We start from the raw sequence: 27625 nt of genomic DNA, 5'->3' as shown, positions 1-27625 counted from the left end.
TAAGAGGTCCCTAAAGGTCTCCCTTCTTAATTGGAGAGCTTAAGTTGGAGCTGTTTGCAAATAGAGATGATTGGTTGTAAATAGATAGTCTCATGGGTGTCTGCCTTGGCTATCATGATCATGAAATAGTTGAGTTTAAGATCTTTGGTGATATGAGAAAAACTGCCAGCCACCACCCTGGATTTTGGGGGAGCAGAATTGAGGCTGCTCAAGGAACTACTTAGTAAGGTCCTCTGGGTATCTGCTTTTGAGGATATTGGGGTCCACAAACACTGGTCACTTTTTAAGAGCATTCTTTCAAGAGCACAGGAGCAGACAATTCCAATGTGCCTGAAGACAAGCGAGGCAGAAGGCTGGCTTGGCTGAACAGGGATCTCCTTTGACAAACTAGGTGGAAAATGAAAGTGTATCGACTTTGGAAGCAAGGACAGGCTACACAGGAGGACTGCAGACATGCTATTTGCCACTATAGGGAGAAAATTTGTATGGCCCAAGCTCAGTTGGAGTTGAAACTCGCCAGTACTATGGTGGGTAAGAAATAAGGCTTTTTAAAGTATGTTAACAGCAAAAGGAAGACTAAAGAAAACATTTGTCCATTACTTGATGAGGTTGGTCACCTCATCCCCAAATAAGGATGAAGATAAACCAGAAACATTCAATGCTTTCTTCACATCTGTCTTTAACACTGACGCCGAGAGCCCTGGGTTGGAGGACCACAAAAGGGGGCGGGATAAGCTCCCAGTTTACTTTGAACTTATACAGAATCTGCTGCTGCAACTGAATGCACAAGAAGTCCATGGGATCTGAGGGGATTCATCCCAGGGTACTGAAGAATTTGCCAATGTTATTGCGAGACCTCTCTCAGTTATTTATCAACAGTCTTGGGAACCTGGAGAGGTCCCAGTTGACTGGAAGCTGGAAAATGTCACCCATTTTCAAGAAGGGCAAGACGAGCCTGGTAATTACAGGCCTGCCAGTCTCACTCTGGTGCCTGGTAATATTATGGGGATTATTCTAGGAGCTATTGAAAAACAATGCAATCATTGGTCAAAGCCAACATGGGTTCATGAAGGGCAAGTCCTGCCTTACTAACTTAATCTTTCATGACAACGTCACATGCCTAGTGTACAAAGGGAAGGCAGCAGATGTGGGGTTCTATTGATTTTAGCAAAGCTCTTGATATTGTCTCTCACAGTACCCTTCTGGACAATGTCAAGCACACAGCTAGACATGCACACAATACAATGGCTGAACAATTGGCTGATGGGTCAGGCTCAAAGACTTGCAGTAAATGGGATAACATCCAGCTGGTGGCCAGCCACTAGTGGTGTTCCCCAGAGCTCAATTTTAGGGCCAGGTCTCTTCAAAGCTTTTATCAATGACCTAGACACAGGAGCTGAGTACACTGGGGGACAATGGGTGGGAGTGCAGCTCTGCAGAAAGGGATCTGGGCATTTTGGCTGATGGCGAGATCAATGAGCCAATCTATCCTGGCAGGCAAAAGGGCCAACAACATCCTGGGGTGCATTAGGCACAGTATAGTGAACTGGCCAAAAGAAGCAATGGTCCTACTATACTCAGCATTGGTCCAGCCTCACCCTGAGTACTGTGTGCAGTTTTGGGCTCCACCATGTAGGGAGGATATAAAAATATGTGCCCAAAGGAGGGCAACAAAGATGGTGAAAGAGGGCATGACTTACAAGGAGCACCTGAGGATACAAGGTTTGTTCAGCTTAGAGGAGACTAAGGGCTGACCTCACTGCTATCTACAGCTTCCTCATGAGGGGAAGCAGAGAGGCAGGTGCTGACCTCTTTGGTGTCCAGCACCAGGAAACAAAGGAATGGCTTAAAGCTGCATCATGGAAGTTCAGCTTGGATATTAGGAAAAAGTTATTCACTGAGAGTGTTGTCAAGCTTCCCAGGGTCATGGCCCCAAGCCTGTCTGTGTTCAATATGCATTTAGACAACACTCTTATCCACATTTTAACTTTTGCGTTGCCCTGTGGGCAGTGAGGAGTTGGATCCGATGGTCCTTGTGGGTCTCTTCCAACTCAGAATATTTTATGATTCTACAATTCTGTGAAATCTTCAAGTCCTAAATAGGGCAGCCAAGTGAGACAGGGAAAAAGCCAGCCCCTGAAGCAGAAAAAAATTTGCCCAAGCACGGAAGAGAGTTTAGTCAGTGGAGGAAGATTTCTCCTATACTTTTGGCCAGGAAAGCAGGGAGAAAAATAAAACAAGATGTAACAATGGATGCCAGGACACAATACATACATGCTGCTGTGACATGGAAAAGCAGGTAAACCTATGCTCACCTCTATCATCTATAGGCAGCTAAGAAACCAGCTCTGATCACCCCTGCAGCTGTGTGAACATCCACACCTGCTCTTTCTCTCCCCACCCAGTGACCTCTGTGTGAACAGAAGGGCATTTCCCTTCTTTCCCAACAACATCCCAATTCTGCCTTCAACCACATAAAAGCTCTGTTCCACCTCTCCCTATGCAAAACAACCTCTTTTTCTGGCACTAAGCACACTCAGACACAGTATAAATTTCAGGGGGTTTAATTTTTATAAATGTTTGAAAGAATCACTGAGCAGAGAGTGACACAGATATTGCAGCAGTGACAGGCACCCAATGAATGACATTTTCCTGAACTTAGTCCCAGGTTCTCTTGGGTTCAAGAGTGAAAGAGACAAAATTTACTAGAAAAAAGAGTCTGGTACTGATGGCAGCAGAATTCCCTCACTTGGCCAAAAAAAAGAACAAACCAAAACTGAATTTACCCTACAGAAATCTAAAAATTAATGAAGATTAGACGTGAGTTACTATATCTACATGGTTTAATACCAGTAAGCACCCTTTCCCCCTCCCCAGATTGAACTGGTGGGGTGAGAAAAGGATTACAGCTGCCTGGTGGCAGAGCCCAATCCCATAACTGGATCACCACAGATGGAGCAGGGGCATGGGAACCATATCTGGCTTCTGGATTAACAACTTTAAAGTGAGGGCAAACAATGCTAGCAGAGGGACTTCAAAGCTCCTCACTCATATCTTCTGCTGGTCAGCACCAGTGGTTCTAAGACGCTTTAGTTTCTTTCATTTCTTCCCTTGTTTGAGTAGGAGACTGTCACTGAAAACAAGACAGAAGTGAGTCATTAGTCCAGAAAGCACAAACAAAGCTGAACCAGACCCTCACTACAGACTTGCGGGTGTGGAGTGTCACATCCAAAGAATCTGGACTTCAAGTCCTTCCTACTAGATAGTTTTTTCAAAGCCCTATAAGTCTTCTGGGACGAATAAAACAGGATCCGGTCAGAGGTAAGGAAGAATGGTCTTACAGCCACAGATCCCACAGAAAAGAAACCAGCTCTGGCTTCCTTTCTTGATTCTAAGAAATATAAGCTTTTAACCGCATGCTATTATCTCAGCAGGCACTGCCTTGTCCAGTAAACATTAGACAGATAAGGCAAAGCCCCCGAACTCCTGCCAGCTCTGAAAGCAGGGAATAGAGTTTTCTAGCATGGGCTGGACAACTTTTGGAGAGTAACAAGAGCATCTTTCCTAGAGCTCATTACCCCAAAGGAACACAAATTCCTACCATCATCCAACTGCCTTCTTACAGCCCTCTTTGCTGTAAATGCAATCCTGCATTTATATGTCCTCTGATATGTCCTGCTCTGATCTGTCCCTGTATAGGCAGGACAGATCAGAGGATGCTTCTCAGTTACTCCTGCCTTCCCCACACAGGGCTCCTTGTGGGACACAAACAGAGCTCCAATTACTGAGTATCTCCTACTTCCTGTATATGTTTGTGTGGCCTCTACAAGGAAGGCTTCAAGCTTCACATCACAAATGGGAACTGAGAAAGAGATGGAACAAACTTCCTGCAGCCAGAAATACCCAAGCCAGAAACATCCCAGGCACCAAACATCAACACCCTTGTTCCAAGTACTGAAAAAAGGAATTAAAATAAACAGTGCCTTACCTTCCTCTGTGTGTCAGGAGATGCAGTAAGGGGGAGAAAAAGGAAAAAAATAAAACACAAGAGTAAATTGATTACATTTAACAACAATCTCAATTTCCACAGTAAGTAAGACTGCTCCCTACTTGGCTGTGTCCTCTGGCATCATGCTCCTCTCCAGATAAAAGATCCTGAGAGAGCTCCAGAAAGGAGACCAGCTTCACAGGTAGGGAGCAGATAAATCCAGCCATCTGGCCCCTTTACCTGGTGAAGCCCTCATCCTGCAGGTTCAGTACCAAGTTATCTGCTGTGAGATACACACGGTTTTGTGAGCCAGCAATCTGAAAAACAAATCCATTATAAAGATGCCATAAAGGACTATAAATGCACACAGAGGAACAGCACTGAAAAAGAATCTCTCTCTCCCTCCACATACAACACACTCATTTTATTCACTTAGAATCTCAGTTAAATCAATGCAATTTCCCAGAACAACTCTAACTTCCTGACTTCCCATCCCAGTGCCATCAGACTTCCTAAAAGAAGTGCTCAATCTGTCCCCTGTCAGACAGACCTTTGATCTCACACTTTTCTGTTCCCTCTTCTCAACCTGCAGGAAACCAGGAGCTTTTGGTGGCTGCAGCTGAGTGTGGGAGATGGAATCTGATGTGGATCTGGCCTTGCCTTACGTAGAGCAAACACTCCTAGCCTCACATCTAATTGCCGATCATTGCAAACTAAATCTTAAGCTCTACCTGAGCCAAGAAGGGCTGAGTGGGAACAAAGATCAGGACAGGGCAAGTCACATTCGCCTTAAATTCATCATGTGGCCACTGGGCTGGGAGGGCAGCACAAAGACTGCAGAGGGCCAAAGGAAATGCTGTGCTTCATTGCTCACCGTTTTTGAGATGTTTTGAGCAGCTCGGATCTTACGTAGCTTGATGTAGCCTGGATTCCTGCTGAGAGCTTCACCGAGGTACAGGGGAGCAAAAGTTAAGGAAGAACCTGCTAAGAGAAGCTACCTACCCTCATGGAATTCTACGTAAGCCATATCATCAAATATCTTAACAAACTCCATCCCAATAACCTGGGCCTTTGGGCAGGCATATTTTAACTTCCTCAAATCAAGAACAAAATTATGGATGATGGTCACACACAGCCAATAAAAGTTAAACCTTACAACAGGGAGTGAAGGCTCATGGCCTTCTCTGCTCTGACCTGTAACCTCACTCCAGCCAACTGTAGAGGAAACAAAAAATGACAGTGACCTACTTGAAGCTATCATCTCATAACAGTCTCCTAAGTGTGAGCCCAATGTGACAGGCTCTCAGGACTGTCAAGCTCACAAGCCACATCCCACAAAATCTCCCAAAGCAGGATATCATCTTGGCAGCTGTAGCTTCCCCTTCAGCCTGAACAATCTTCTGCTTCTGCTCCTGTTTGGCCTTCTCCACCAGAAATTGCGCACGCTGTGCCTCCTGCTGGGCTGTGGAGAGAGTGATCAACAGCATTCAAAATAGATCCCATTTTCCAAGCCCTCCACCAGAACCCTACAGCTGAGGCCTGGGGTCTCGGCTTCCAAAAGAACTGATAGCATTCTGGGGCAAGATTCACAAATAAGAAATGTATCTAAGCGTACTTTACTTTTTCTTAAATAAAACCAACAGCATCCAGACTCTGTAAATATAATCCTCACACAAAGTGATACAGAGTCCCAGTGTGACAAGGAACCCTACAGTCTGGGTACTCAGTCCCTCCGATGGTCTATCCCTGTACCTATGACCCAGAGTTTTCTGATAATACTTTGTGAAATAACCTGTTTAGCTCAATTTCTAACGCAGCTGAAATTTGTAACTCTATAGCTCTATCAGTGCAAAAGCAATGATGCTGGCCCAAATTCTGCTTCGTTGTTTAATAATTCAATGAAAATGCAAAGGCAATTCATCCTTTCCAGGCACAAATTGAACTCACCCACTTGCTTGGCCTCCACAGCTGCTGTGTATTCACGACTGAAACTCAGCTCTGTGATAGCCACATCATCCAGGATGAGGCTGAAATCCTTGGCTCGCTCTGTCAGTTCTCGCCTAATGAGCAGAGACACCTGAAACCCAAATATAGCAAAAAGAGAAAAAAATATAGGCTGTTTCTCACTTCCTATGTACTCCAGAAGTGAAGTACAACTGCTCTTCACAGTTCATTCACTTCAGGCCCAAGAGAGACATTATGTAAAACAAACCCTGAACCATGGACATGAATACCTACCATCTCTGAATCTGCCACCTCTAAATAACACTGCATATCCACAGCTATGTAACACATTTTCAGAACTATATTACAGCTTATAGTTATTACTTAACTATACAACTAATAGTGCAAAAATAAAAAGGTCTTGAAGTTTTTTTGCTTTCATATCCTATCACATCTAGTTCCACAATTCCTACACATTTTCACAAAAACTGTTTCCTCCTCCATCTTGAATTTGCCACTGTTTGCAGTTTGACTGTCTCCTCATATTTGTATTCAGATTAAGAAAATAAAAATTACCACTCTCCACTGCTATAAACTGTAGACATATCACATCTCTTAATTACTGTAGCTACTCGTCTAGTGTGGTTGCTCCACTTGTCTTTTTGCACAAGCGTTGTTGGTAGACCTTCTGATTTACTCCACTCATTTCTACTTACCTTGAACCTTTTTCAGACAGGCTGACAAGTCCTCCACCAAATATTTACTTAAACAGAAATCATTGCTACAGTATCACATCCTTGACCAGTCTAGCATTTGCTTCTGCTTTTATTGCAGCCATTTCTGAGCAGAATTCTAAAATGATGCCAGAATCCTTTACTGAGTGAACTGCAAGCACGTAACTAAAGTCATCTCATTATCTTCTGATTATCAACCGCTTCAATATGCACCACTTCACAGTAATGAACAGTAGATGAATATATCACAAGGCGGCAAATTTAAGTCAGTTTGTTCAGAAATTGCAGAGATATCTAAGTCTTCTTTGCTTCCATTAAACCTAAATTCCTTGCAGATATTTATTTCTTTGCTGTCACATCCTCCATGTCCACTCTCTTTATACAAGATCATTAACAAATCCCTTCAGTGCAGAGCACGTGGCCTGGCACAAAACCCTAAAGCCCCTGCTGTAGACCAGTTCTCACAACAAGACCTGGAGACTTAGTTGTACTATTTGCTTTTTTGTCATGGATCAGCAACTAGTTAAGAGATACTTTGTATTTAACCTTTCTGACAACTTTTCCTCTTAACAGTCTCATGCAAGATCTCTTCTGAAGCCTTTTAAAAAAATCAGCAACTTCTCTCTCCCTCAGCTGTGACAGATGACAGATATCCTCAGAATCCCTGGCAATCATCAGAACAGAAACTTTCAGGCACAGGCTTTTATAAGCTAAATATTTATATTATTTTGCAACCTGACCAAATTACTCTCTAAAATTTTTCTAAACAGAAACAGCTGCTACCCTTCTATAGCACCCATTACTGAAAGTTTACTGCTTTGATAATCACAGAATCACAGAATGTTAGGGATTGGAAGGGACCTCGAAAGATCATCCAGTCCAATCCCCCCGCCGGAGCAGGAACACTCAGATGAGGTTACACAGGAAGGCATCCAGCCGGGTTTTGAGTGTCTCCAGAGAAGGAGACTCCACAACCTCCCTGGGCAGCCTGTTCCAGTGTTCCATCACCCTCACTGAGAAGAAGTTTCTTCTCATATTTAAGTAGAACCTCCTGTGTTCCAGTTTGTACCCATAATCACTCATCCACCTTACTTTTCAGATCCTTTAAAACTGTTTAATTTGCTCTCACAGCTCTCCTGAGACCCATGAAGAGGCAACTAACAATTTTTTAAAGCCAGTTCTACTGTTGCCTGTGTACTATGATGGAAGTCAGGTCTCTCTACCCCACCATAATGTTATGGTACAGTTCCACGCTTTATATGCCAATGAATCCAGTTTTCTACTCAGAAGCCAATAGTACAGCCTTAGTGCTTGTATCTATATCGGAATGAAGCTGAAAGCAGGACACAGTCCCATGCCCCTTCCATTCAGATGCACCATCTACCAACCTAATATATCTATCTTTCACCTGTTAAAACGTTCCCCTTCTCCACAGTTTCGTTGTTGCTTTGCAGTCTGAGTGCAAGTCTCCTCCAGAAAAGGTTACCTGGGCTCTCTGAGTGATGAGCTGCGAAGCATTAAATTTAGCTACCACACTCTTGAGCACTTCATTAACGATAGAAGGCAGAACTCGCTCCTCATAGTCCAGGCCCAGGCGCTGGTACATGCTGGGCAGCTCGGCAGCGTTGGGGCGCGTAAGAACACGCAGTGAAATGTTGACCATCTGCAAATCTGAAGAGCAGAGAGACGTGAGCAGGGCCAGGCCCGCAGCCCGACTCCCGCCCCACGCCCCGCGTCCCACGGGTGCTGCCTGGACCCCGTGCCGCGGCCTGCGGGGCCGCTCTCACCTTTGGAGCCGGTGGGGGAGGAGATTTTCCGCGGCCGGGCTCGAATGTCGTAGATGATGGGGTACTGGAACCAGGGGATCCTGCCAGGGGCGGGAAGCGCGTTACGCGCGGGCAGGGGCAGCGGCTGGGCCGGGCCCGCGGGGCCGCGCTGGGGCGGGGGAGCGGGGCCCTACCTGAAGTGCAGCCCCTCGGCGAGGATGGTGTCCTGCTGGACGCCGCCGATGCGGTTGAAGAAGATGGCCCGCTGCCCGCCTTCCACTGCGGGGAGAAGGGGCACGGTCAGCGCGGACGGCGGAGGAACCGGGGCGCGGGGGGAGGGGGGACTCACCGATGAAGACGGACTCGCGGACGCCGTAGGCCAGGGCGCCGGCGCCCAGCAGCAGCTTGAGGGCGGTGCCGACGCCCCGCGGCCCGGCCGGCAGCCGCCCCGCCAGGTCCTTCAGGTTCTGCGCCATGGCCGCGCCGCGCCGCGCGCCCCGCCGGGAAGGACACCGGAAGCTGCCGCCACCAAGGCACTCCGGCGGGAAACCGCGGCGCGGGAAGCGCCGCCACCCCTTCCCGCTCCCCAACCGCCTTCCGGCACCGTCATACTACCCCCCGGAAGTGGGTCCCGCCGGAGCGAGATAACGAGAGCGTCCCGGGCGCCATCTTGGGTGGTGGCGGCGGCCGGTGGGCGGGCTGGGGGCGGGGCTCCCCGTGACGTGCGCCCGGTGCGGCGCGGCGCGGCGGCAGCAAAATGGCGGCGCCCAGGCGGCCTCGCGAGGACGGCGGCGGCGAGGAGGCAGCGGCTGAAGACTGTTCGCTGGAGGCGAAGAGGCCCCGCGGGCAGCGGCGGCTCTTGGTGGTGCTGGAAGGGGCGAGTCTGGAAACCGTGAAGGTGCGGGCGTGGGGGGTCCGGCCGGCGCGGAGGCGGCCGCGGGCGCCCGTGCCCACTTCTCCCTCCTTTGGCCGTAGGTGGGGAAGACTTTCGAGCTCCTCAACTGCGACAAGCACAAGGGGCTGCTGCTGCGGAACGGCCGGGACCCCGGGGAGGCGCGGCCCGACATCACCCACCAGGTACCGGCTGTTTGCGGCTGCGACCGCCTGAGGGAGGTTGTCCCTCAGTCCGGAGCTTTGCTTGTGCCCCTGGAACGGGAGTGAGTTCGGCATTACCCGCTATGCTCGTGGTTTGTAAGTGTAATAATTGTCGTTATTTGGATGTAGGATTGCTTTTGCTTACCGTTACAGTAGAGCTGGCACGGCCGGGTGAACTCTTCTGCCTCAGCACTGGCCCCTTGGGTGTTCACAGGGCTTAATCCTCAAATTTTCCAAGAGTCCTCCCTCTTGCACCTTTTCTACTTCCACTACTGTATTTCTATTTCAGAGTCTCCTGATGCTCATGGACAGCCCCCTGAATCGGGCTGGTCTTCTGCAAGTTTATATCCATACCCAGAAGAACGTTCTCATTGAAGTAAATCCCCAAACCAGAATCCCAAGAACTTTTGATCGATTTTGTGGTCTTATGGGTAAGTGATTCAAACTTTTTACCAGCCACAAAATGCAGGAAGGTGGTTAGGAGTAGAAGAATTTTGAGCGGAGTCAAAAGGTTGCACCCACTTTAAAAGCGTGAAAGTGAGAAAAGAGAAATGGAAGTGGCTTTTTGTGAATTCCAGGATGCATAGTCCAACTACATGTTCCTTAGCACAGTGGGGAGTGCCTGCATGAGTGTGCTAGCAGTGAAATAACTCGCTGATTGGTATTTCTTAGGACTACTTTAGAGGATGCTGGGAACTCTAAAGATAGACTTTTGTATACTTTTATCTCTGATCACTAAGTAGAGGGTAGGATTCCTCTAGCAAAATAATAGCTTAACTATCTTCCTTCTCTCTCAGTTCAGTTGCTGCATAAGCTCAGTGTTCGAGCAGCTGATGGGCCTCAGAAATTGTTGAAGGTAAACATTCTTTGACTGTTCACAGGTAATGTCACAACTTTCCTCTTTTGCAGCTAGTGATGTAGGGTGATTTTTTTTTTTTTTTTTTTTTTCTTTTCCAAACTATGGATTTAGCTATGTGGCAGGGTCTCTAACCTCTGTGAACCTATTAACTTTCTGCTTTGTGTAGATAATAAAAAATCCAGTCAGTGATCATCTCCCTGTGGGCTGTATGAAGATAGGCACCTCTTTTGCAGTTCCAAAGGTGTCAGATCTGCGTGAACTGGTTCCTACAGCGGAGCCAGTTGCCATTGTCGTGGGAGCTTTTGCCCACGGTTCGGTAAGTGCGTTTATCTGTTACTTGGAGTTGTAAAACATCTTTATCAGCATAGATTTCCACCTTGTACTGAGTATGTTGGTGTTTTTTTTTTCCTTCTGCTCTTTCTTTGTTTGGTTCCCCCTGTTCTGTCCCCCCATTCCTTCCCCTCAAATAGGCTTGTTTAAAAAAAAAAAAAAAAAGCCTAATGCACTAGTGAGGACTAGCAGGTGTCCTGCTGTGTATTATTGTGGCTGTGTTTAACTGTGGAGGAAAACTGTGCCTCTCCAACCAATGGAGATAAATGGGACTAAGCGAAAACTTGCAGCTTGATTTTGTTTGTTTTTTCTTTCTTCCTCTAGGTGAATGTTGACTATACAGAAAAGATGATCTCCATCAGCAACTATCCCCTCTCTGCTGCCCTGACATGTGCTAAAATTACTACTGCCTTTGAAGAAGTTTGGGGAGTAGTATGACCTCCTGCTGCTGCTACTGTCATGGTGGACTCTTATACAGTGACTCCATGTTCCAGAGAAGCTCTTTTACTGAGGTGTGGACCTGGTGCAACTTTGGGCTCCTGTGAGGCGAAAGGCTTCAATTTTGTCCTTGTTCCTGGAGCAATGAGACTTTAAATGAATGCCCCACCAGCCTTTTTCTCCTCTATTAAAGGTCACTTTTGATAAGAGTGCTTGTGTATCTTACTTTCTCATGTTTAATACGTGGTCAGGCTTGATCCCTTTATAGCAGGGACTCAGCACAAATTTGTCATAGAACTGAAATTCTCAGCAGTATCCTGCTCCCGTTGCAGCTGAAGTGACTCAGTCCTGTTGTGTCACCTTGCTCAGTGGTGTGCAACAAGTCATACTCTTGCACCAAGGCACCCAAGAGGAAAGGAAATGAAGCCAATATGAAAAAAAAAAAAACGAGCAATTTTTTATCTTGGATGACAAACGTAGAAAAGTCATAAGGTGGCTCCAATCCAATACAGTGCCTGCCTTGAGTGTTTTACAATCATCAGATATCAGCAGAGAGACATGAGTGTCCACTGGAGGGTGGCAGAGAGATAAGGCAACATACAGAAGGTGGAGGATCTGGAAGGAAGCTTACTCCATTCCCCTCCTTTTGGGTTTCTGACCCTGTGCTTTCTCTTTCCCGCTCCTCGCGTTGAAAAAAACTCATACTTCAACACAGCAAACTTGGCAGGTGATGCTTTGCTTCCGGAGTGTTAAATTGACTCCTACAAATGCACAGGTGGTACAATCTGAAAAAGAGAAAAGTGCTAGATTTGTTTTGGTTGATTTTATGTTTGCCTTTTACCTTGAGATGTAACATCGCTGCCCACTTCAGCTGTGTGGGATTCTCTCTACCTAGTACAGCCTTACCTTTTGGCTGTTATTCTGCTTTTTTTAGCTTTTCTTTTCGTGGCACAATTAATCTGCGAATGTAAGGCAGCACCAATAATAGGGTGAAGAACAACACATGGCCAAGGAAATAAATAGACCTGTACACCTGTAAAGAGAAAGGCAGGGTTAAGCATCAGCAAGCAGCTTTGAGCCAAGAACATAAGAGATGGGATGGAGGGAAGAGAGTTGCTTGCATGGGCTGTCTGTCTGTGGCTACTACCTTCATCCATTTGTCCCAGGTGAAAAGGCAAAATGGCACCAGAGAGTAACCCATAAACATCCAGTGGTTAGCCTGCTGCAGCACGTAGAAGATGGGCTGCAAGGCGGTGATAGAGGCCAAAGTGCTTAGGGGAGGACTGTCCCGAACAAGGTTTATGAGCTAATTTAAAGAAAAAAACAAGAATTATGATTAGTTGAATGTCCTATGGCTACATATACAGGCTCTGGGGCCAAAGTCATCTATCCAGCTGTGTAAAAAGAATTTTAGTAAGCAGTTAGTCTAAAAAAGAAGCTAAGGACCCCATCCTCCTCCAAATTTTAACTAGAAGAAACAACAGTTTAAATATAGAATACGGTTCTGTCAGTACTGGGAGACTTAGCAGAGCCATTGAGCTCATGTGCTGGTCCCTCCAACCTTTCCAGCTGCCAAGCACTTCAGTTGCCCTCTATTCATATGCCAAGTTCTCCACTTCTCTTCCTGTCAGCTTCTGCAATAAATTTATGGCTTGCCATGCAGAAGCCAGCAATGTACTGAGGTCTTGAGAACAGAACTGTATCATGTTTGAAAACCAATTCCAATGCAAGCAGTCACTTTTCCTATTCAATCCAAGTAAATCCTTCAGTGTGGCAGTTTCCAGACCCAAGGGAAAAGGCGAATGCAGGCCACCCTATTCTGGTAAGTCAGACAAAGCGCACCTGTCTTTCAACGATGACTATCAGCAACTCCATCTGAAAGCACACCAGGTAGCCAGAGTGCAGCCCATGCCAAATGGCCAGGAAGAACAGGGCCAGCGCCTGTGACAGCAGTTTGTTACCCAGGAACTTCAGACGCTTGAAGATGTAGCTAGAGCAGAAAATAAACAAAGTGCTCCTAGTTTATTGTCTGTCCTCCCCTCTCCACGTCAGAGTTGCAGGGCCCAGGGGACTTTGCATGCCCTATGGTGACAGGAACAGCAAGACAGCTCCCCTTACCAGGGCAAAATGTACCTCAGTCCCTGTTTTTAAAGAAACCCCAGCTAATGGGCAGAAGTGGTTCATCCAACAATGCACACAGAAATGATATTTTACAATTCAGCTGTGTCCCCCAGCAAGTGCCAAACCAAAACCTGTTCGGGTCATTCCATAGGGAGCATCCAGAGGCACGATGTAGGCACCAGCTGGCAGAACAGTTCTGTGGCTGACCATGCAGGCCAAAGGGCTCGCTGTAGTCCGGTTCTAGCCCCTGCCCTCCTGCTGCCATCAGCTGCTTGTCTACATCAGTGAACTGCTGTTTTAGGTTCCATGAAAAGATCTGTCTAACCCAGTAACCTGTTTCAAATGGCACAGCAGCAAAACGTGGAAGAGCGAGCATAAGAACAGAAAACTGGCAGATTCTTCCTTTAATGCTCCCTCTCAGCCTAGGATCTTGGTTCAGTTGACACAGATGTTACCCACACATTATAGAAGGGGAATTTTGTCCTGCTCACCGGGCCACCCAAGCATTGGTGTTGATGTTGAAAGATGCAATGGTCCCTGTGAACAAAGGTGTTGTCTCATATAACCAGACCTTCATGTTCGCACAGGCATCCCACAAAGGCTTTCCACTCTGGTCCTTCCCATTGTACCCAAGACCAACAAGGATGCAGACACCTTCCTATGGAAAAAGATTCACAAAAAAAATGAGAGGGAAACATTGCCCCTCCCCCTTTTTTTTTTGTGGAAAGGCAGAACTGGGGAAACTCTGACTCTTGCTGTGTTCAGTGGAGAGCACCACTGCAGATAGAACACATGGATGAAAAACTGCCTGCTTAGCTAGCCTTTGCTTACCTAAAGCAAGCTAAAATGACCTGCCCTGATGTCCAGATATTTGGATTACTTCCATTTTGCATTAAATCTGAGAGCATTTTAAGTAGCTGTAAAGGTGCAACCTTTACTCATTTGTCTTTTGTTTCTGGAATGACAGCTAGACTCACCGTAACAAGCCAGCAAGTCACGTATTTGTAGAGTATAACTTTGCCCCAGATCAGTATGTAACCACAGCGGAACCAGAAAGGCTTCTCCTGCAGAGATAAGAGTGAAACAGAATAAAAATTAAAAATGGAGTTGAGTTGCAATAGTGAGACAAGGAAGATGAGATCTCATCACTGTCTTCCATTTCAATCTGATGTATGTGTTGAAACTGCTACATGGACTGGACTGCCACGCTATTGGCTTATGCAGATTTACACATCATTCTCCTTCCTTTGGTAATATTTGGCTTTACTGAAATATATACTTTGGGAGGACTGAGATTAGCATAATCATTGCAGAATTTACACTCTCATTTATTCATACTGACACGGAAACACCGATAATCTGCAAGTAGGAATTACTTGCTAAGAGTTTTTTAAGAACCTCAAAGACTCTGGTAAGCCTTGCAAGTTACTCTAGTGAAGTTCTTTGCATGTAATGGCTAAATGGAAGGACATTAAAAGGTCACAAAATACATGTTAGGTTTTTATAAACAACAGTAGCATCTAAGATTAATTCTCTGTTTGTAAAAGTTTTCATTTGGTTCAGTTCAGCTTAACACATTCCCGTTCTGCATCAAGTGGAATGCATAGGACAGGCAGTAAAGCCAAATCAGTTGTGGAAAGGCTTATCACTAGTTGCTGACTTAAATTGAGGCAAAACTAAAAAAAACCCAAAAAAACCAAACACAAGAAACCATTCTTGTAGATCCAGTGCCCACCAGAGAAGTGGAATTCTTCCACAACCCAGAACTGCCAAATGAATACATACCATATAATCATCTGAGATGAGGTATTCATCAGAGATGTACAGGCTTGACAAGGTATAGGTTACTAGAAATAAGAGACCCAAACTCAGGCGCTTGAGAGCAGGCACAAAACTGAGAAAAAAAAATACAAAGGTCAAAGAAAAGCCTTGAAAAAGACCATCAAACTCATAATTTTAAAAACAGAAGTGGAGAGGAGGAGGTAGGGGAGATAGCAAAAGGGAGTCACCATGTTCCACTGCAGCAGTTGCCTCCATTTGGAAGCTGGGATGCTAACACTGTCAGGTTGGGACCAAGTCTGTACAAAAGATGTCAAATGGTTGTTGACATTCATGCCCTAGAACAATGCTAGGACATTAAGCAGAGAGTTATAAGCTACCTTGTCCTATAAAACACTTTTAGTCACAGTACTTTAGTGTCCAGGTAAGAGGGCACTCTGCTGCAGGGAACACATGGAGGATTCAGCATCCTGGGATCTTAGGAGGCTGAGGAGCTAAGTGGCTTATTACCTATTGGGTCTCTGGCCTTGAACGTCAGTCATCTCACTCCTTGCCAGTTTCTGATAGTCTGTCATGGAGAACTGAGGCCCCACCATGAAGGCACCATAGAAATAGGAGAATCCTGAGACCTCCAGCAAGGTAGGAACTCCCCGGACAGCAAATCGCCGCTGCTCAGGTGTCAGGAACTCCTGCACCAAAGGGAGTGGCATTAGCATCATCCTAGGGGATCTCATAATAGCTCTGGATACTACGTTCTCTGCCTACCTCCTTAATGGTCTCAGTTCTTGCTCCGCATGTATATGGAACTTTCCACTTTGTACTTTGTGTCCACTCCTGTCATCAGCCCTCTCTATCCCCATCCCCTCTAAATAGCAACAAGATCCAATGGTTGATAACAGTTGCACAGATCTCTATTCCCAAATAAGCTCAAAACATGGAAGGGATCTATTGACATGCATCCCTGCCAGCATAATAGGCATAATAAAAGCACTGTATCTGACCTATTCCAGTCCCTGACAACAATTGCATGTACTCTCTCCCAAGACCTTAATCATCCTACAATTCCTACTGCTTGATGCAAGAATTCATTGTCTTTAAATACTTGAAACTTCAGCTTAGGAAATTTCAGCTCAATCTGGTTTTCTTGCAGTCAGCAGTGATTCCATGGATGCTCAAGACTTGGTCAGGCCCCAAACAGGAGACAGGGAATGGAGATACTTGGAAGTAGGATGTGCTGTGCAACTTCTGTCACTGTTTCATCTGCTCTAAAAACAGGGCCCTAACAAATGGTAAATGGCAACCAGTCACAGGCATATGGTAAGACTGAACAATGGAAAAGAAGATGGGAACTGAGATCTAGTACTGATGGTCTGCAAGTTAAAGATACACTATCCACAAGACACAGAGCATTGAGGATCAGCAATCTAAAGCAACAGATTTGAGGGAAGGAGATAGTGGGGAATTTGGAAGGGGGCAGAATAATATTCTGACACGATTGAAACAACTTTTGTCCATCTCTAATCACTGTTCAAAATTATTTCTTTCCACTCCAGAATTCAGTGCCTTCAGAAACACTCGTCAAGGCTCCCCTCTCAGCTATGGCTTTTACCAAACAATGAATGCAGCTTGCTAACTGACATCCTTTGAAATTGATTTTCTGACTTCTAGCTCACTGGAATGGCACGGAAGAGGGAAGGAGGAATGAAGGAGAAATGGTGTCTTACCGGATCTTTTCCTCCATCATAGTAATCGATGGCCAGACCTAGAGGTGTGAAACAATTATTTGAAGCCCGGGGATGGGCTGGTTTGGTTGAGCAAGCAGTCCTCTCTTCCCTGAGGCGCAGCTTGCAGAGTGCAAGAGATAGGAGGGAGGTGTCACTCACCAATCAACTTGAGTGTCAAGACACAATGTGGCATTGTCCACTTGATGTCATAATGCTCTGTGGCTGTGAAGTAATATCCAGCCATAAGGTACGTCTGAAATAAACCATTGTTTGGGTTATTCAAACTAATTCCTCTGGCTGTTTTTGATCTGTTTCCACTTTTCCACCCAGAGTTGCTACTGGGAAGTGCAAACTGAACAGGGGGCTCCTTTCTACAAACAGATGCAGTAAGAAAGGGAGTTTTACCATCTGAAAGAAGAACGTGGTGAAGACGGCAGTGATTGTGCGACCCATTAGTCTCAGTATGAGGAACTGGATTAGGACACATAGCAGTGAATGACAGAACTGCATCCCTGTGGGACGGGAAAAAGAGAGAGATGAAGTAGACATTTTTCCTGCTACAGATCCTCTCAAACTACAGCAGGCTCTGAGCCAGGCAGCTTTCTCTTCCCAAACTCATCTTACCAAAATTGAAGTAAGCAATTGAGAGTCCTGTGAACATATTGTAGAGATGAATGAGGTAGGCCTCCTTTTGGAAGAGGAAATAGCGCTGGAACAAGGCAAAAGGATATCCTGAGTAGAGGAGAAGAACAACAACAAAAAAAACAACAGATGAAAGAGTTGCAAATTAGTGTAGATAAGAATTTGTAACGGTCCAGGTTATAGCTTTCTTGAACATGTTGTTAGGAACATGTACTTTACATAGATACATCATCAACACAGGTCACAGTGTATATTCCCAATATTGTATTTCCATCTTGGGAGATAGATGCCAGATGAATTATTCTGTATACTATACAGAATACTTCATTGGGAACATAATTATTTCAAAGTTGACATTGAAGTGCAAGAAATTCCAGGATTGCAGTTTCTGGCCTCATTCAATACATCAGATGGATAATGCTGAAATACATGACTTCAGTCTCTGATTAATTTCCACATTCTGTGATAAATGCAGTAAACGTAGTAAGAAACTAGATTAATAAAAAAAAGGGGAGAGGAATTTTATTGTCAATACCTTTACATTGCCCTAAAAAATTCAATCCCCGCTCTCACGTCAGTGAGTTCTTACACGATGCTGACCAGCTTTAATCCAAGAGTTCCCTGAGTGACCTCTAGTAGTATACTCTTTATTTTCTAACTCTCTAACTTCATATTTGCATCCAATTTGTGAACTACCGAGCACACAAAGCTGCAACTAAAATCTACTGGGTCTACGCATGTAGTATTTTTTTTAAAATCGAAGTCAGAAGCATTTCATATGGAGCAGCTAAAACAAGTGAAAGGAATTTTTTCCTTGCATTTTCTGTGTGTTAGCTCCTAGTCTAATTTAGGAATGCCTCCAGATTATTCATCTGTGGCTCTAGTGAGAAGCAAACATTTGTGAAGCACTCTGGTAGTACACTGAGAAGTGCCCTACAGAAATCCACGGGTAAATTAAATTCCGTCATCCAGGTGAGGTTCAGGTAGCATGCAATAAACATTGCCACATATTAGACAATAAATATATTATGTTTTAAAACATATTGACACGGGGAGTGTTGTCCATCTCATGAGTATGTGAAGTCTGTTCATGTAATTAAGTGTTTCTAACAAGCTGACTTGGGATAGCAGAAGCAACTTTAATTCTGGCATTTAGTAACTTACTGCTTTACTTTGCAAGCTTGTGTTCTTTTATCCTGACTAAAAAAAAAAAAACACCACCACCACCACCACCACACCAAACCAAACCAACAACAAAAAATCTCTACCAAAACCCCCAAAATTTATCACATACCACAATACTGGCATCCACACTGCTTATTAGCCTAGCTGAAGTCTGTAGCGGTGGGTAGACCTCTGCTACTTGCACTAATGGAGTAATAGTAGCAGTAGGTAGTCATGTTTTATATGGAAAAGAAATAAAAGGTGATGAAATGCACATTTTGCCAAGAAGTGTCTGATGGATGGAAGGTTTCCAATAACCAATGCCAAATCTAGTCACTACTGTGCGAGGAAATGAGAAACTCTGTCATGTTATGTAAAATACACTTCTTGCAGTCTATCAGTGCAAACAGGCTGAGGTGTGACTGGAACCATTTTCAGGTCCTCTCCGTCCCCTCAAGCCCCTTGGGAGGGAGTCCTAGAGCTGGGACTTTTGGGCTGCCTCCCAGATCTCACATGGCAGCATGCTCTGCTGTGCCCAGACATGTACCTGCTGCTTCTGAAAACCCAGCTGCTGCTCCCACTGCCTCAGCCTCTTGCCACCCCTCTTTTGGTTTTCCCTGCTTCCATCTTCCTGTTCCTTCCTCCCTTTGTATCCTTTGCCAGTTTCCACACCACAGGCTGCTGTCTTGGTTTCAGCAGCCAGCCAGACCCACATACCACGGCCCTTTGCCTGCAGAGCCTGGCAACCTCACTCCTGCCCATCCAGCTTGTCCTTCCCTCCTGCAAATTCCAAGTTCCCTTACCAAACACCTTACCCCAACCCTCCCCTTCTGCTCCTGCTCTCCATGCCTGCTACACAGCCTTCTTTCCCTTAGCTGGCATGCACTTCTGTCCCATTTCCCCCCTTGCTTCCCTGAACGCCAGCTGAGGGGGAAAGAGGCAATTGGCAAAAAAAGTTCATCACATGGGCTCTCTGAGGATACAGGAGTAATTAAAAGAATTAGAGCAATTCATATGACTTTTTTTTTAAGTAGTATTGTCTTCCAGCCTTCTACTCAGAAACATACAGACAGGGATTCTTTTTTCATGTGCCAATTTTCCTGCTGAAGTTTAATAAACATATTAACAACTGGCTTTGCAAAAGGGAAAGTGACAAAAAAATTAAAAAGTGTTACCATTATTTTAGGTCAAAAGTTAAAATACTGAGGTTTACTATGGAAAAATGTTTCCCCCTTTCAAGCAAGAGGGAGAGAAATTAGATCAGAAATACAGGTAAAATACAATTTATTCCTGTTCCTCAACACATATGGTTTTAAAACAACATTTTCTCAAAAAATCAGTACAATCTTGCAAAACATTCCATTTTCATTGGAAAAAAAAAAAATCTGTTTTTTCAGCTCTAGCCATTCCTGTAGATGGAATTAAATTATGACTGAATACTATAATGTACCTCACATTTCTAAAAGCCAGAGATTTTATCTATTTTCTCCCACTAGTGTTCCTATTCTTTCAAAGACCTGTCTCACTTGTCAGGTGTACTTCTTTTTAGCTCTACACAGGAGATCATATTGTGGTTTGGGTAGTGCTGCTCTGAAGGAAAAAGAATTATGATGCCTTGCAAATAGAGAGTTACTAATATGGACAGCATATATTTTTTTAGAAAGCTACAAATTTAAATCCTGGACTTGCACTGCATGGATGCTGTTTCAGTTCAAAAGTCACAACGTCCACCTGAAGTCTTCTGATATCCAGAGCAACTTGCGAATACTGTGGACTGCAATTTAGTCACAGTTTTGCTGCACAGGAGGTAATTTTCTCACTTTTACAACCCGGCCAGTTCCACGCTGCAGATATAAATTTTAACCCTCAAGTGGCAGTGGATACTGAATATCGATAGGCATTCTGCTGTGGCCTGTGCACTTCTGAACACTCATGATGTATTAAATAATGAGCTACTCCTACCAATAACAACAGCAGTACTCCCATCCCACTATGGTGTTCTCAAAGTCGCCTGAATTAGCACAGCAAAGGCAGAAGGGCAGTTTTTGAAGTTATTGTTGCCTCCCAGCCACCTTTCTGTCACATTTGGATATGTTAGCATCAGGATGTCGCGTTGCTTTGCTTTTGCCATTCAGAAACAACAGGAGTGGAGTCCCTGCTCCTCTCTTGCTGAGGGACCCTGCCCAGCAGCTCCAGGCAGAACAGACCCAGGCAGGAAAACAGCTGTAATACTTTGAAGAAAGCAGGTGACCCCTTGGTCCGAAGTACTTCTTCTGTGCACCCCATAGCTGAAAAGCAGTCTGCACACAGAGCTGAATTTTGCCTCTAGGTAGATTTTCTATAGAAGAGAATTATCGATTGACATAAAAGGGCCAAATTAGCCAACACATGCAGCTGATGATGAATTCCTCCTTTTTAAAAATTTTTTTTTCTATTTTAACTTTACAGGAACAAGAGGATGATCTCTGGTTAAGAGAACCCCAGCGCTGGAAAGAAAGGACAAGGTCAGTTTCTTCGCCGCAGCCATTTGGGAGTAACGGACCACTGCACAACGTCCAGGTTGTCCACAAACACAAGAATCTAATTGAGCAAAAGAAGCAAATGATCAAGAGGCTGAACTAGGCAGGAGCAAAGTTCTACTAATTCCAAGCAAAAATAGCAATGTTAAGTTTGCCATCTTCTGGAACAGGTGATTGAGATGTCTGTCTTTTTCCAGAGATAAAGCTGCAAATAAGAACACCAGAAACATTCTTTCCATCTCTGCTCCCTTTATTTCCCCGTTTACATGCATTAGCTCTGTTTCATCTTCAAGAGAGCAGATCAGACTCTTTCTCCCTTCTCCCTTTTGCTGCTGCGTTAACTCCACCTATGTTAACATCTAGCAGATCAATTGTCTCACTTTTCTTGTAAGAATGCTAAAACTAAAAGGAAGGGGACAACAGGAAAAAGACATGTTACCTAATATTTTGACTTCAAAGGTATTTATTTCTGCCTACAGTACTGCAAAAGTCCCACACCTTGTTTAGTATTGGGTACATATACATCAGTATTTTAATTCAGCTCAGTAGTATACTTCTGAAGTCCACTTAACGGTGCTTTAGTTTGCATAGCAGAACTGTCTCAAAGCATATGAACTGGACTCTTTTCGGATGAAACTGAACTGAAAATGCACTCCAGTGGGTGCTCAGTCCATATGACTGAAGTAAATGCCCAAAACCCATCAGGTACTGCATGCAAGCAATTCTGCTCTACAGATCTGCTTCTACTGTACCATTTTACTTGCTAATGTAGACACCGTTCATGTACAGCACTACACAGCTTTTTTTTTTAAAAATTATTTAAAGAAAAGATGTATTTGATATGAAGAGTTTAAACAAGGTAGCATGAGTGCTCTGTGACAGGGCTGGTTTTAGCACCTCTGACAGGATGATGCCGCCTCTTTGAACTTCTCACATCTCTTACCCATTAGAACCAGTTGTTTGCCTCCCCTTCAGTAAGGTTCTTGCTTGGCTGACCAGCTGGGCCCTTCATTTGTGTAAGCCATCAGCTATGGGTGACTGTGGGGGACTACGGTGGGTCCGTGGATTCCCTGACGGAGAGCATGGGAACAGAGATCAGGCTTGAAGATATTAAAGCCTACCCGTGAGAGAGATGGGAGTAAAGGAGTATCCGGAGATATTAAGGTGTACCCGTGAGAGAGAAGGGATGTACCCGGGAGAGAAAAGGGAGTAGAAGAGTAACATTGATGATAGAAAAATTAGCCAATGAGATGTTACTGCTGTAACTTGTAACCAATAGTGAAGAGCCACACGAATTGGTAAAACTGTATAAAAATGCACTTGCGGCAATAAATGGCATCTACTACTTTCATCCTGGAAGAACGTGGTCTATGTCGTTTGTCCGTCTCAACCACGACAGGTGACCATAGGGAAAATTTCACTGAGCCTAAAAATCTTCAGGATGCTTAGAGCAGAAATAAGCAGAGGATGTAAAAAAAAAAAAATTAGTGAGAGGTAGGAGGAGATAAGACCACCTGCAAGCAAAGCAGCTGGTTTCTGGCACCTACTCAGCAGGAATGTGTTACTTTCTACAGCTCACTGCTATGTCTGTACATGAGGGCCCCAAGGCTTTTCCTGGCAGGTCTGGGTAGATCAGCAGGGTCAGTTCTGGCTCAGGGCTGTAAGCACTATGTTTGCCTTCCTCCATACTATGCAGTAGAACATCCCAGGTAGCTTGCTTTGTAACGGTATGGCCAGATAAGTATCTTTAGTTCTTTGGGATCATACACCCATGAAAGAAATAACATCAACCTGAAGCCTTAAATACACAGTGCCACAAGGCCTCCTGTATCCTGACTTATACTTCAAGCAGTAACAGCGGGAAGAAACCTGTCTCCTCTCACAGGAGGACAAGCACAGCAGCACAGAACACCTCTTCTCTTCTCTCCTCTGCACCACCAGAGAGGCTCCCTCCCTTTCTCCGCTGAGAGGACAGAACAGCCATTGGTTCAGATCACTTACTCCAGCAACATGGAAGTAACTCTGTAGGCACACAGCTAAGACCGCTAGTGTCTTCCATGCTGACCTACAGTTTCTCCTGGGGGAACACTGGGCCCTGGACCTACTGAAGAATGCAAGTTAGAGTACCTCTCTGAAAAGACATTTGCATATGACTAACAGATATTAGTGTATTACACATACCACCATTTTTTAAATGTTGGGGTCCAGAACCATACTTCGAGTATTACTGCTGTTGGTAACATTGTCAAATTGCAGCCCAATTTCTTCAAAGGTCTTCTATGCAAATTTTCCCATGTGGGAAGCATGAAGCAAGTTTTTAATCTTGTACAATCTGAGTAATGGACTCTATTTTAGTTGTATTCTTTGCTTCAAAATTGCAGGATGTCTCTGATTTAAATACAAAGCTGTGACTGAAGTCCCCATAATGTACTCAGCAGTGTGTTGTTACAAACTTCATTTGTTCACTGAGAAAGCATGGTGCCCTTTAAGACTTATCCAATTTTTGTTCTTGGTTGCTCTTCTTTCCAACTTTCTCCTTCTCTCATTCTCTCCTGTATTTACTTTTTTTTTCAGTAGTAGCAGAATGTTACTAGTTTTAAATTACTTCTTTTGGTTATTTCAGATCATGACTAAGTAAAAACACTCATTCTGAATCAAGAGTCCATTAAGACTAATTTTTTCAACAATAATTCAGCTTCCTGTGGAAATTAACGTAAAAAGTTGCAAAGTCCTTTGCAATTCCTCCTCTTTTGCAGAAGGTTATTTATACCATTTTCTGGTGATCTGCTGAACAGTGAAACCCTAGAAACAGTTGTCGCAGTAGAACTGCACCATGTAGATAGCAAACTGCATCACAGAGGGAGAAATAGGCAACAATTTTTAATCCATCTTTGGAAGAGAGTACTGTGCTTCGTCCTCATGGTCTTGTTCTCAAATAATTCAGCAGTATTAGCTGCAGCCAACAAAACTATTTTTTCCCTGATTCTACACAAACACCTGAACTGGAGGAAGTGAACGAAAAGCAATACCTTGCCTGTCCTAATGCCATTTCCAGCTTTCAGAAAGGCCTTTCATTTGTAGCCCATGCCATCATATGAAGTGGTCATCAGCGCTAGTTGCATTAACAACAGGCTTAAGGCTTTCAGTCACATTAAAAGGATTGTAAGCTAAGCAGCAACTACATTAACATTTCTTTTCATGTTAGTGCTGGGTTAAGGAACTCTTCTCACTCTCCTCTCATGTTGCTCTGGATAGGTGCTTGGCATCCTTTTAACGTAATGGTATAATGCTTTACTACCCATCCATTAAAAAGGAAAGCTGAAGTCAATCCCCTATGCCTTAATGGTTCCATCTACATGACCTGCAAGAGAACCAAACTACAGGCAAGGCTGTTGTACATGCCTTTAAGCCTTCCATCTGAAGTTATGCCTTCAGTTCCACATAATTAAGAGATACTGAGCTAGAAAGGAAGGACAGGGGGATATGCAACTCCTAGTCTCCTAGTTTGGTACACGACAGTTCAGGTATGTGAGGGAAAGAGATGGGAGTGGGTTCCTAGTACCTGACACACAGACTTTTAATACAAATTATAAAGACCCATTAAGACTTTATGCAAAACAGACAGAGGCCTACATCAGGAAAAGACACTGTGCCATCTCAGTGGCTTAGTGTCAACACTGTACATGGAATGTTTGTAATGATGCACACAAATCTCAGACTTTATGAATCTATTGACTGCAGTGGGCAACTCTTCTTACTAAAATGATAATTACTTGCGGTTCATTTCAAAGCAATAAGTGGTTTTGCTTACCCATAGGACACCAAGCAGGAGACAGCCTTCCAGTGTCATGTTCTAGCTTACTGCTAGTGAGAAGGAACTCTGACAGTATGTTCAAAGCTGCATTCTGCAAAGGCATCAGTCTACTGTATGTGTCTGCCTCCACACACACTTTCTAATATCTTTTCTGCATCAGTACTTGTTAGACTAGTCCCTTGGTTCATTCAGTTAACTAGCCTGGTAGTAAACCATCTGCTTTTTCTGGTTTAGGTTTCTACGAGGCAAGTAAATTCAATCAGATTGTAATTAAAGTACCAGAGACAGATGTGGGAGAAAGGAAAGCAGGACTTTCCCGTTCAGCTGTGAAGAGCTGCAAGACTAATTCACATTGACTTATGTGCATGTCCTGTATGTTTCCTACTACTTTTTTTGTTATAGAAGAAATTTGGTTTAACTGACTCCTAAATTAAGTTCAAAATGATAGTCAGTTCAATCCCCTATATCTACACTTGACGTAAAGAATGTTTGGTTCAGTTTGATCTCACATATTGTAGATTAAATCATCAGAAATAAGTCTGCTCCAGACCACAGTTATGAAGTGACACAACTTTTCTTGCAACACTTTAAAAAAAAAAAATCATACTTTTAGTTAGCCGGAGGAACTTTGACAGATCACACAGTAGCAGCTGTATCCCTTCAAATATACTTTTGGGTTCAGAGAAAAGCTTGTATTTCCTTTCTGCTAGGTGAGTACACCATCAAAAGCTTTCGAAACCCAAAGTTTCTTTGGGCATCTGCAGAGACATATGTAGACAACATGTAGACATACATTTGAATTAACGTTCTGGGAGCTATAATGTCCCGCTCAGTTGCTAGCCCACATCGTAACAACAGCTCTGCCTTAACCATTTCACATGTGACTTAACTATCTTATGTTTAGATAAGCCTAAGCAGCATGTGTTTTGCAACATGCTTCGCATTGCAGGTGGAGCACAGGACAACATCCCAGTTCTTCTGGCCACTCAGCTTGCAGGCTTTGCTCACCCTACCTGGTAGTCCCTGTGATGACATGCCACTCCTGCATAGTTCCATGACTGCTGCCGACATTAATAATGTCTCTTGGCAGCAAGATCCCTGCAGTCTGACAGGGCAACGTCTCAGAGGGGTTGTGGAGATTCCTGAGCGTACACCCCTCCAGACACATGCTCATGGGGACTTTGATGCATATGCAGCACCTGCCACTTGCACGAAGACAGCAGAACAATTGCAAGCAAAGTTCTTATGCACCAAACAGTGCTCAGGACACAGACCCAAACCGGACTCGTTTCGTAGCAAGCCGAGTGCCAACACGGCGCCGTAGCAGCACGGTGACCGGCTCCGCAGCTCTCAAAACCCAGGCTCTCCCCCGCGCACCCCTTCCACAGGCAGCCTGCCAGGACCGCACCCCCACCTCCCTGCGGGGAGACCCACCGGCTCGCCCGCCCCGTTCAAAGTAGGTTCCCCCTCACCCCAGGGAGAGCCGGAGGGTCGCCCCGGGCTCCCACCCCCACAGCCCCTGCGAGGCACGTTCCGAACTCCCCGCCGCGCCGCGGCACAAGCCGCACACACACCACCCTGCACCGGCCGGGCCGGGCCGTGGCGGGGCGGGGCTGGTGGCGGCGGGGGGCTCGCCCGCCGGCTCCGCGGGCACACGTGGCCTTGCACAGCCGCGCTGACACAGGTGCGGCTTCGCGCATGGAAGGCGCTTCGCGGCGCTGCCCGGCCACGGCCTCCGCGCAGCGTGGCACGGCGGCGGAGCGGCGGGGTCGCCCGGCCCCACGGCGGGCGGGGCTGCCTTCCTGGGGTGCCAGACCCGTCACCCCCAAGCGCCGCGCCCTCTGCTCTCCCTCACCCATCAGGATGGACACGATGAGGCGCAGCGCCTGCTCCGACGAGCCCAGGGCCTCGGCTACCTGGGCCAGGCCCCAGTCGGACCCCGCCACCGCCATCTTCTCCACCGGCCGCCCCGCCGGCCGGTTGCTCCTCGAACCCGGCAGCGGCACCAGCCACCACGGCCCCCGCACCGCTCGCGGCCCCCTCCGCGCCCATTGGCTGCGCCCATCCGGCCACGCCCCCGAGGCGCCTCCGATTGGACAGTCGGTGGCAGCGGGGCAGGGCCCTGCGCTCACTAAGGCAAAGGTTACCCCGCGAGTGGGCGGTGCCGCGGGGGGCTGTCCCTGCTGGCCAATGATTGGAGAAAGCGCTTCCGAGGGCGGGGCTCGGCCCGGGAGGTGGAGGGCGGGGCCAGGCAGGCGAGGCGGAGCCCGCCTTCCCATTGGCTGTGGCGGGACACGAGAGAGCCGGGCAGGGAGGGGTAGCGGACGGGGCGGGGTAGGGGTTATTCGCGGACACGAGGCGCGTGGAGCTCGTGGCAGGCGGCCAACGGTTGTGCGCGTTGCTAACGGTCGTGCCAGCCGGCAAGGGCCGGGACAGGGCCTGGGGCGCTGCTTCGCTGGCCAGGGACAAGGCATGCTACTGATCCCCCCAGTGCTGCTGGGTCCTGCCACCCCAGTGGCTCCTGGAGGACAGACTATGAGTGCCTGGTTCTTGTGGCCCTGAGGCACCTGCTTCCCACACCAGGCATTATGGCAACACTTGCCCCTTGCCCTGTCCCTGTGGCACCCAACTCTTTGTAGTCACCAGTCAGCTTTGCTTACACAGCTTCCACGTTGGAGGACCTTCTCCTATGTGTGTCCCTTCATGCA

The 27625-nt window shown here is 45.8% G+C and overlaps 3 protein-coding genes across 3 annotated transcripts; 1 reads left to right on the top strand and 2 right to left on the bottom strand.

The window, feature by feature from the left end:
* Positions 1-2548: 2548 nt before the first annotated feature.
* PHB2 (prohibitin 2) lies at positions 2549-9017 on the bottom strand. The gene is made up of 8 exons (XM_065631748.1): positions 8782-9017; positions 8627-8711; positions 8454-8533; positions 8153-8337; positions 5936-6065; positions 5347-5450; positions 4863-4940; positions 2549-4305 (listed from the first exon to the last, which is right to left on the bottom strand). Exons 1-8 carry the CDS (start codon positions 8906-8908, stop codon positions 4225-4227), a joined length of 870 nt encoding a protein of 289 aa, XP_065487820.1. The 5' UTR covers positions 8909-9017; the 3' UTR covers positions 2549-4224.
* Positions 9018-9147: 130 nt separating this feature from the next.
* Positions 9148-11346, top strand: EMG1 (EMG1 N1-specific pseudouridine methyltransferase). Its single transcript, XM_065631734.1, has 6 exons — positions 9148-9330; positions 9408-9509; positions 9817-9958; positions 10325-10383; positions 10553-10702; positions 11041-11346. The coding sequence occupies exons 1-6, from the start codon at positions 9190-9192 to the stop codon at positions 11152-11154; spliced, it is 708 nt and encodes a 235-aa protein (XP_065487806.1). The 5' UTR covers positions 9148-9189; the 3' UTR covers positions 11155-11346.
* Positions 11347-11367: 21 nt separating this feature from the next.
* LPCAT3 (lysophosphatidylcholine acyltransferase 3) lies at positions 11368-26969 on the bottom strand. The gene is given in 14 exon segments (XM_065631720.1): positions 11368-11939; positions 12061-12187; positions 12302-12460; positions 12997-13144; positions 13767-13933; positions 14253-14339; positions 15061-15169; positions 15565-15743; positions 16779-16816; positions 16938-17031; positions 17184-17290; positions 17403-17510; positions 26773-26926; positions 26928-26969. Coding segments are annotated over 13 exon segments (1509 nt in total). The 3' UTR covers positions 11368-11939; positions 12061-12070.
* Between the last annotated feature and the right edge of the window lie 656 nt (positions 26970-27625).

Source organism: Caloenas nicobarica, chromosome 1, assembly GCF_036013445.1.
Source record: "Caloenas nicobarica isolate bCalNic1 chromosome 1, bCalNic1.hap1, whole genome shotgun sequence".
Lineage (NCBI taxonomy): Eukaryota > Metazoa > Chordata > Aves > Columbiformes > Columbidae > Caloenas > Caloenas nicobarica.
The sequence above is the reverse complement of the archived record's forward strand: the minus strand, read 5'-3'. Positions and strand labels throughout refer to the sequence as shown.

What these genes read in the sequence shown, in the direction of transcription:
- EMG1 (XM_065631734.1), top strand. Translation starts at nt 9,190, where the DNA reads ATGGCGGCGCCCAGGCGGCCTCGCGAGGACGGCGGCGGCGAGGAGGCA. An exon ending in TCGATTTTGTGGTCTTATGG is followed by an intron (nt 9,959 to 10,324) that starts GTAAGTGATTCA and finishes CTTCTCTCTCAG; the next exon opens with TTCAGTTGCTGCATAAGCTC. An exon ending in GAGCTTTTGCCCACGGTTCG is followed by an intron (nt 10,703 to 11,040) that starts GTAAGTGCGTTT and finishes TTCTTCCTCTAG; the next exon opens with GTGAATGTTGACTATACAGA.
- PHB2 (XM_065631748.1), bottom strand. Translation starts at nt 8,908, where the DNA reads ATGGCGCAGAACCTGAAGGACCTGGCGGGGCGGCTGCCGGCCGGGCCG. An exon ending in CCGCGAGTCCGTCTTCATCG is followed by an intron (nt 8,712 to 8,781) that starts GTGAGTCCCCCC and finishes TTCTCCCCGCAG; the next exon opens with TGGAAGGCGGGCAGCGGGCC. An exon ending in GCCGAGGGGCTGCACTTCAG is followed by an intron (nt 8,534 to 8,626) that starts GTAGGGCCCCGC and finishes CGCCCCTGGCAG; the next exon opens with GATCCCCTGGTTCCAGTACC.